At 41.4% G+C, this 9,608-nt stretch overlaps 1 protein-coding gene across 3 annotated transcripts in view; it reads right to left on the bottom strand.

The window, feature by feature from the left end:
* Positions 1–3,131: 3,131 nt before the first annotated feature.
* The window catches only part of Mllt3 (MLLT3 super elongation complex subunit), a 268,650-nt gene continuing 262,173 nt past the window's right edge, over positions 3,132–9,608 (bottom strand). For all 3 annotated transcript variants that reach the window (XM_041651803.1, XM_041651804.1, XM_041651805.1), the window contains one exon: positions 3,132–3,388. In XM_041651803.1, the coding sequence (XP_041507737.1) occupies positions 3,257–3,388 (132 nt within the window). In that variant the 3' untranslated portion in view covers positions 3,132–3,256. The remainder of the gene's footprint in view (positions 3,389–9,608) is intronic.

Genomic DNA, 9,608 nt, shown 5'->3' with positions numbered 1-9,608 from the left:
TTGGTACAATTGATTTAGATGAAAGAAAAATAAAACCCCCAAATTTATTGGCTATTTCCACAAATCAGGTCATTATTCAGTTTAGAGGTTTGTGTAACAAGTTTTTAAATTTTTTTATCTAAAGCTCACCTCCTTTGATGCTTTTCCTAATTTTGACACAGATACATTTATGTCACCTAAGAGAGGGGGCAGACTGCGTGATGATATGAAGTAACTGCATAGATTGTTTTGCTAATATGACTGGTGTATCCTAAGATAGAAGCCCCCTCACACATACACACACACACATACTTGTTGCAAATCTAAAATTAAAAGCTGATTTATAAGTGTGTGTGTGTGTGTGTATGTGTGCACGTGTGTGATCTGTACATACAGTTTTTTTCCTCCTCAAATCACAGGAGAAAAAAATTTAATGATAGTTTATCATACTCTTGCTGGTTCAAACCATATTCACATTCACCCAATTAATTTTATTTGAAAACCATATATATATATATATATGTATATATATATATATATGAACTAAAACCCTGCCATTTCCCCTTGTGCTTAAAAGACCAAAGCCACTGTTAGGGTACACATGTGTCAAAATATGAACAGGGTTCAAAAGGGAGTGTCCATGGATGTGGCAGGAGTGAGTGGTTTGCTTTCAGAGAAGCATGGCACCTCTCTGGGATGAGCTGAGGGATTCGCTACTTCTGTGTTTTCAAACCATAAGCTATGAACAGGAGGACCATTTGAAAGGCTAATTCTATAGCATGATTCTTAATCTGCCAGAATTTTACAGAAAACAATCTGCTGTCTGAGTAATATGGTGGGAAGTTGTTTTGAATTTTGCTATCCATGTACAAACTTCCATTCCATGATTTTTCTGGAGACATCTTCATGAGTTAATTTTCTAGCTCTAATGTTATCATTACAATAGCTGCCTTCCTTCTTACCCCTACCCCCTTTAAATTGGATTTCTTTGGGCGTCAGGTGGCGGGGTAATCTTTTATCTTATTTTCTCTGTAACTTTAGGAACAAAAGAAGCCAAATCTTATCTCACCACATAGTTTGGTTACAAAAATAAAAATGGCCAAACTGCATATGTATGTTTCTAGTTAAATTATACAGATACATTAGTTAAACCACTTACTTTTCTAGTTTAAGAATATGTGGATTTGCAGTTAGAAACCTGAAAAGATTTTTGAATGCTGAAAACATTGTTTCTCTTTTCACCTGTGACGTTAGAAATAAAACACAACTAAAACCACACAGTTCAACCACCTACTGTCCAAAATGACAGGGAATATATCTATGCAACTGTACACCAAGAAGTGGACTACACACCAAATGCTTCAAGTACGACTCATGCCAATCATCATGAGGAATCGGAACATTCTTGAAATCGTATGCCCTTGTCCTCTAGGACATCACAGGAAAGCAATTTACAAAGACCATGGCTGTGTTATCATTTTTGTTTTTTGTTTTTTTAAAAAAAGAAAAAAATAGTTTCTTTGGATAGAAAGAAACAGTGTAAAAAAATCTCCTTTTTAAAATGCAGAAATCGCTCCATTATTAATCCGCATTTACATTACCGCCTGAAAGAACGGGTCTGGGAAGACCATTTTCTGCACAGACACTAGTTAATCTCTCAATGAAAAGACAGCATCTGTCGTGGGAACAAACGTGGGGGAGACCAGGCTGTTAGCACACGTAGAGACTCTCGTAAGGCCGATCCAGTGGCGAACCTTTGGATCCAGAAGTATTTCTTCATTTTTCTTCTCAGTTGAGTTCTGGTAACAGCTCGGAAGGGTGGCTGCTCTAACTCTGAATTCCTCCACGACAGAGAGCGTAGAATAATGACACCAAAAGTACTTTGGTTGATTTTTTTTTCTTTTTCTTTTGAAAATAATTTGCTTTCTTTTGCATGCCGCAGGACAGATATCTAATTCCAAAACAAAGGAACAACAAGGACAAGACTCTCCCCCATCCCAACCATTTTTACCTTTACCTATACAGGAAATCCTTCAAGAAACATCAGAAAAAGACACAACAGATACCAAATCTACAAGTCAATACATAGTCTGTCATGGCAGAATAAACAAGAATTTCCCCCAAAGAAAGGTTTTAATTTTCAAACATAAGAGAGTCTAAGAGAATCATATGCGAACAAATACCCCCCCAAAAAACCCCAAATTAAAAAGCAACAAAAGAAAACAACCCCCTCCCCCCCAAGCTGATTCCTGTTTTTGTTTTGTTTCTAAGAAGAAATGAGTACCACACTGGCAGCTGAAGACAGGTGAAAGACTCACTAATAAATAGATTCAAATTAAGAGTGTCTACACTGATGTTTTAGAAAACAGGACCAGAATTCCTTTTAAAATGATGACTCTGTGGAATGCCTATACTTCCATCTTCACCTAATATTGCAACAGTAAAACAGACACAGGAGTGTTGGCGACAGCTCAACAATGCTGGACCGTGGACAGTACAGGTACACTTTTGTTAAAAGTCCTACAGGTTTATTGACTAAGGCTAGACAGCAATTCAAATGATCCTATTTGGTACATCTACCATGTCCAAGATCATTACACGGATACAGCCAAGGACTGGGCCCTCAACTTTTAGGAAAAAGACCACAAGGAAGAAAATCAAGGTGGCTATTTGGTCCCCCCAGTTGATAAGTGTGTCCTGGAACTGGAAAAACAAAGGTGGAAAACATAGACGGCAACAAGTTAAAGGACTTGGAAAAAGTTGGTGGAAAGTGGCACGGTATACGAGTAAGGTCACTGGGCTTGGGACGGCAAGGGCGCTGCATTGAAAGAGCATCCACGGGAACAAGTACTTGTAATGTCTGGTGGTGTCATCCCCTCACAATTTTATCTGTATGTGGTAATAAATAGATCAGTTATGTAATAAGGCAGTGTGTTGAATATGCATTCATCCTGTGGAATGAACCACCACAGAAAGATCCATGGTACCATACACATTCTTTAGGTTTTCATGTGTTGCGTCTGCATGTTTTCAAGGCTAGCCAGGCTAACTCTTCCTGGGATTTCCTTGGAGAGGTGTGTCCTCTGAGGCTGGTTTGCGTAACCTCTCCTTTATCAAGAGATGATGACTGGCTTTAAAGAAAAATAAAGCTGAAGGTTGTTTGATTTTTATTTTTTTCCCTTTTGGTTGTATCATTCTGAGTGTTTTCATATAAACAACAACAACAAAAAAATCACAACCAAAAAAATAGTTTTTGATGCATCCAGTTGTTGTATCCTCAGGATGTTCCAGATGTTTCCAGGTAACTCTGTAATTTACGGACTGTAGTTTTGTCCAGCGAGCAAAGATCAAAATCAAATGTTGTATTTGTAATATGAAAATGTCCAGTTTCTTCTATAAGGTTCACGATCTGAAGAAGAAGAAAAAGTGTGGATGTAAACAAAGAGAAGGACATGGGGACGCAAACATGGAACCAAGTAGAACAAAGGGATAAACATTCTTATTAATCACAAAGTCCTATTGCAACACTACTGTAATAGTCTGTCTTGTCCCTTTAGGAGACAATCCCCTTCCACTCCTCTCCAGATTTTCCTTTTGCTTCCAGCCATAAGTTCTCCTTCCTTTCCATCTTTTCTCCTGAGGAGGTAGCTTCTTCTCTCCTCTCTTCTCCCCATCTCTATTTCTCTCGCTGCCTTTCTCTCCTCTTCCCCCTTCTCTCCTTCCCCTTTTCCCCTTTCCTCTCCATAACCCACTAAATAAATATCCAACCTCACTCTGTGTGGGGTGCCTATCCATCTCTGCCTCTCATGTGCCACGACTCCTTGTGGAACTGGCTGACCAGCTGAGATCTGTCACCTGCTACTTAGCTCCCTGCCTGGGACCTGCTGCCCCTCATGGCCCGCAGCCCACTGCCAGCCCTCAGAAAATGGCTCCGTTTTATTTTTACCATTACAACTACGACTGAGCTGTCTGTTATTCAATTCAGTTAAGTCAAAGATAAAAAAAAAAAAGCCTTTAAAATAAAATCCTCAAAGGGATAGATGACTGTTTTTACTTCTCATACTTAATAAACCAACTCAAGTCACCAACAGAACATTTTACTAAAATGGGGAGGGATATATGACAGTTCAAGCCCTTTTTAAAACAATTAGTCCCTGACTCAAAAGACTATGACTATATTTATTAGATGTTAGAAGACCCTCAGTTAGAAATAAAATTCTTCCTAAAAAAGAACACATATCTGGGAAGTGGTGGCACACACCTTTAATCCCAGCACTCGAGAAGCAGAGGCAGGTGGATCTCTGTGCGTTTGAGGACAGCATGGTTTATAAGAGCTAGTTCCAGGATGGACTCTAAAGCTACAGAAAAACCCTGTCTCAAAAAAATAAAGTTCCAGGAGCTGGAGAGATGGCTCATTGGCTCCCAGCACCCACAAGAGTGGCTCACAAACACCTGTAACTTCAGTTCAGGGTTCCTAACACTCTTCTGATCTCTGTGGGCACCAAACATGCACATGGTTGCACATACATAAATGTAGGCAAAACACTAGTAGACAAAAAGTTAAATGTTAAAAAAATCAATGTTTTGAACATAGAATTATGAAATATTTAGAAAATTTAGGAATACACAGAGCAGAAACAGATACCACCTATGCTATGCCAATCCATTATGGACCACAGAAGACGTTCCAGGGAGCCTTTGGGAGGACCAGGGGAGGGGATCCAGGGAGCCTTTGGAATCCTTGAACTGTTCTGTTGTTGAATTTGAGAGAAGCTTTGCATGCTGCATTTACTCTGTGAAAATTTGCCGCACTGTATATGTTACATAAGAACATACATGTATTGCTTCCTGTTGTGTTCAACAAATGCTCTTGAACAACTGTGAATAAGAAATTTACCTAGAAGAATCAATGCCTTTGCCCTACAAGTAAAGTAATCATACTTCATCTCTTACTGTATTGGCTACACCCACAATGGCAACATGCTTACCAGCTGTGGGATCAAAGGGACTGCAGGGAACACTTCCAAAGGTCAGCACTGATAATCATGGCATGGCTTTAAGGGATTCCTTTACCATGTAAATATTCTTTCAGTGGCAATAACGTTATTAGAAACAGACACTGCTGTTGGGTGGTGGTAGCACACGCCTTTAATCCCAGTACTTGGGAGGTACAAGGTGGTGGATCTCTGAGTTCGAGGCCAGCTTGATCTACAAAGCAAGTTCCAGAACACCCAGGGCTACACATAAAAACCCTGTCTTCAAAATCTGGAGCAACAACAAAAATGATGCTGTGCATGGGTAGCGTGCTTGTTAAGTTAACATGCTACATAGAAAAGGGATGCGGACTCATTGGGTAGCATGCTTGTTAAGTTAACATGCTATATAGAAAAGGGATGGAGACACATTTTGGCAAGCTTCATGAGAGAGGGCAGATGGGGCAAAAGAACAGATTTTCTCACAGGGGGTTCACTTGGCAACTTCCATTCTTATTTGATTCTCTTTAATTCAATTATCTTTAAAAAATGATTGCAATGATTTAGTCTATGACTTATTCAGTGAAGTTTTAAATTATGCAACACTTGATGGAGGAAGGTCATTGGTTAAATAAAAAGAAACTGCTTGGCCCTCATTGGTTAGAAGATAGGTGGGAGGAGTAAACAGAACAGAACGCTGGGAGGAAGAGGAAGTGAGCTCAGACTCCACAGCTCTCCTCTTGGGAGCAGACGCCTGAGAGAGATGCCATGCCCCGCTCCCAGGCAGACACACGCCATGAAGCTCAGACCCAGGATGGACATAGGCTAGAATCTTCCCGGTAAGACCGGTGCCCACAGATTATTAGAGATGGGTTGATCGGGATATCAGAATTAGCCAGTAAGGGCTAGAACTAAAGGGCCAAGCAGTGTTTAAATGAATATAGTTTGTGTGTTGTTATTTCGGGGCATAAGCTAGCCAGGCGGCTGGGGTGCCAGAGACGCAGCCCCGCCGCCCCTATTACTACAAACACTAAGTTGGAAAACTGCAAAACTGAAGATTAAAATCCTTGTTTTCTTAAAGCTAGTTCCCTGAAAGCATTTGTGAATGAATACCTATGGGTGTTAGCATGTGCTTCTGGTTACACATACAAACATGCATGCACACACCTCAATCCAATTAATTGTCCAATTCTAAACTGAGCTCTGATTGCATCATCTGACCCCCAGAACTACTTTGTGGGCTAAAAATCTGGCTTTAAATAACACAAGTACTCAGGTTGGGGAACCACAACAGACACCGCAACCTGATACTCTAACATGCATTTATCTCTTCCTAAAAGTTACCATTTTCTCAGGGTGGTACGCCCAGCTAAAAGTCTGTCTCCTTAGACCCATTTGTACACTGGGCAGATGCTATCATTCATAAATCACTAGGCTCTTAGGAAAATTCCTGAGGTCATGGATGACAGGCATGTGCCTTTTATCTTCTGTCTTTCTTACTTGGAATGGAGATGCATGTTTGGCGGTCTAACAGCTCTCTTTCTCTCAAAAGATGGATACATGAAAGAGGTGGAATGGAGACAGGGTCGACCTTCTGGGTGTCATCTTTTAAACTCTAACACGGAGCCTGGATTACTCGGCTGCAGGCCTACTGCTGTGCGTTTAGGATGAAGTAGGGAAGAGCATCTTACTCCCTTACACTACTAGACTCAGGCTCCTGCTCCAGGTATCAGACTATTAGAAGGGATCTTATTGCTAAAGTATATCACTTCTACGGGACTAAACAAGAGCTTATTATCATATAGGCACAGTGGCTAATGCTGTAATTTCAGCCCTCAAGGAGGCTCAGGCATGAGTATTCTATGTTCAAGGCCAGCCTGGGTTAAGAAACTGAGCTTCTGTCCAAAGCAAAAAAAAAAAAGAGAGAGAGAAACAAAACCAATACAGTTATTTATTCATATGTACAAACAAAAACCAACCAAACATACAAAGTCACCAATTGACACAAAGATCTTAAATGGACACACATTTGTTTTAGAAGCTACTAATTAGCACTCTGGAAAAGTTAGTACCCACATGCCCCCACACAGAGACTCACAAAACTCTCATGGAATCAGATACTTAACATATACAAGGATGAGCTGGTTGAACAGAAGCATTCTTTCCTGAGTAAGTTTTTTTTCCTACATTATGTAGGTAAACTATGAATCCAGTAAAAAGACCTGTAGATTTTGGTATAGTACAGTGGTTCTCAACCTGTGGATCATGACCTTTTTGCTAAACTTCCATCTCCAAAAATATTTACATTACAATTCATAACCATAGCAAAATGACAGTTATGAAGTAACAACAAAAATAATCTTATAGTTGAAGGTCACCACAATATGAGGAACTGTATTAAAGGGTCACGGTATTAACGAAGGTTGAGAACTACTGTTATAGGAGGTTGGGTATTGTGGCACACACCTGTCAGTATAACTCACAGGAGGCTGAGGCAGAAGGATTCCAAGTTCAAGGCTTAGCAGGGTTACATGGCAAGATTCTGTCTCAATAATAATCAGATCAAAAGAGGAACAAATAGCTTCTCAGAGCTAATGTAATCAGAAATTCATAGAGCAGAGGCGAACGCCAAGTCGTCCAGAGCTTCCTCAACCACATGCACAGTAGGGAATGGCACAGCACTAAGAAGGGATCCTGGATCTGCTGCGTGCAGAACTGACTGCTCACGAAGAAGGGATCCAGATCTGGTGCATGCAGAGCTGACTGCTCACTAAGAAGGGATCCAGATCTGGCGCATGCAGAGCTGACTGCTCACTAAGAACGTATCTCGGATCTGGTGCATGCAGAGCTGACTGCTCACTACCTGACCATCATGTAAATATCACTGTGCCCTCATCCGGAAGATGGGGGGAGGGGTTAAAGCACACATTCCGCCCCACATGCCAGGCTGGCAGAGGATCAAATAAGGCACAACTACCACCTGCTGCAACGATCACGGCACCACGGCTAAGGCTATCCTATAAACAGAAAGGTGTCCTTAATTACCTACAGGGAGAAGCAAACAGCACAAGACTACCAGGCTTGGTACATCTCCCTGCGGTCCTCAATGACATTTCACTCCACAAAACAAATCAGGCAAGAAAGAGGGACACAGAACGCTTCTGTGACAACCCCTACCAACTCTCCTCCCGAAAAAAGTATCAGACTAGACAAAGAGCATTGAAGAGAACTCTCAAAAATTGTGATGGGGATGTTGGAGTGCAGCTCTCCACAATCAGAGGCTTCTGGTGGGGTGCCAGCGGGGAAGGACACAGTTTTCCTTATGTCCGGCCAGTGGGAGTTTGACCTTGCTTCACTGAGTATATGTGTAACACAAATTGGACTTCGTTTTTCCCCCTTTGTGTGTGTTTGGGGGGGGGGGGTGGACCTGGGAAGACAGAGAACTGAGTGTGATCAGGGGACATGATGTGATATTCCTAAATAATCATTAAGAACATGTTGGGGAAAGTGCAGGAAGGAAAATCTAGAAAAGCCTAAGTGGCTTTGTTTTTAATAACCAGAGCTTCAGGCAGGAGGTGGGGAAACAGACACGGCCAAGCTGTCAGAGTGACTAAACACCACGGTGTCAGCTACAGCAGAGCCCGGCACTTGATTCTATTTGTGTTGCTATTGTTTTGAACGACAGGGAACGCACCCTTCCAGGAAAACAGCTTTCTATGATTCAACATCGCATGTTACTTAGCAATAAATTGAAAAGTGGATGATAAGAATTGTCTATAGAAGAAAGTCACTTAATTTTAAATCACAAAACCTTCTGACCGCTAGGAAACCCACTCAGTATAGTAAGGATTTCCAGCGCTCACAAGCTAGCCTCCCATTTCTGCCGCTGCCAGGTCTCCCTCTTGCTAGGGTACATACAGGAGCTGATGGTGCTAACCCTGCATTTTAACCCTGCTAAGACCCCTGTATTTTCGTGGGGTTGGTGAAAATCCATCAAGACAGATGCAAACAGAGATCTAAAGCAGTAGCCAAGGCAAATGCATTTGGGAGAGCTTGGTCCTATTCACCAACAAGAACAGCATGAATAGTTTGTAATCCTTTGCGTTATTAGAGCATGTCCTAATGTCCTCAATTAAGTAAAAGCTCTGTAAAGATACACACTCCTTTCGGGACTCCTGATGCCAGATCATCAGAAACACAACATTAGCATGTGTTATTATAACCAAATAGGCCACAAATCCTGAAAATACCCCACTAATCCCTGAAGGACTAAACTCTTGCCCTGCCTGCTGATGCAGTATGGCTGAACTGTGGTGCCACTCTGCTGCTCAGAAAGTGGTCCCAATGCCCACGCATGATAGTAACAGAAGCCAGAGAGGCTGCAGACAAGACAAGCACAGGCTGACAGGGTACATGTTGGGAGTGGGGAAGAAGAGGGTGGGAGGGGTAGCATACAGCTGCTAAGGTGTTTTGTGTTAACCGTGATCTACTTGCTATTTCGGTGGTTCCTTCTCCAAATCCATTTTTTAAATATAAAAATGGTAGATACATTATTTTTAGTCTGATCATTTTTTTTTTCAAATACCAGAGTAGGTTACTCCCATCCAAAGTGACCACTCAATCTTTGCTTTGGCTTTATCTAGAATGGGGTTGGTC

The sequence above is a fragment of the Microtus oregoni genome, unplaced genomic scaffold (genome assembly GCF_018167655.1).
Source record: "Microtus oregoni isolate MIOR12 unplaced genomic scaffold, Mior012 000005F_ref0000423, whole genome shotgun sequence".
In the NCBI taxonomy this organism is placed as follows: domain Eukaryota; kingdom Metazoa; phylum Chordata; class Mammalia; order Rodentia; family Cricetidae; genus Microtus; species Microtus oregoni.
Note: the sequence above shows the minus strand (reverse complement) of the source record. Positions and strands in the feature narration are given on the sequence as shown.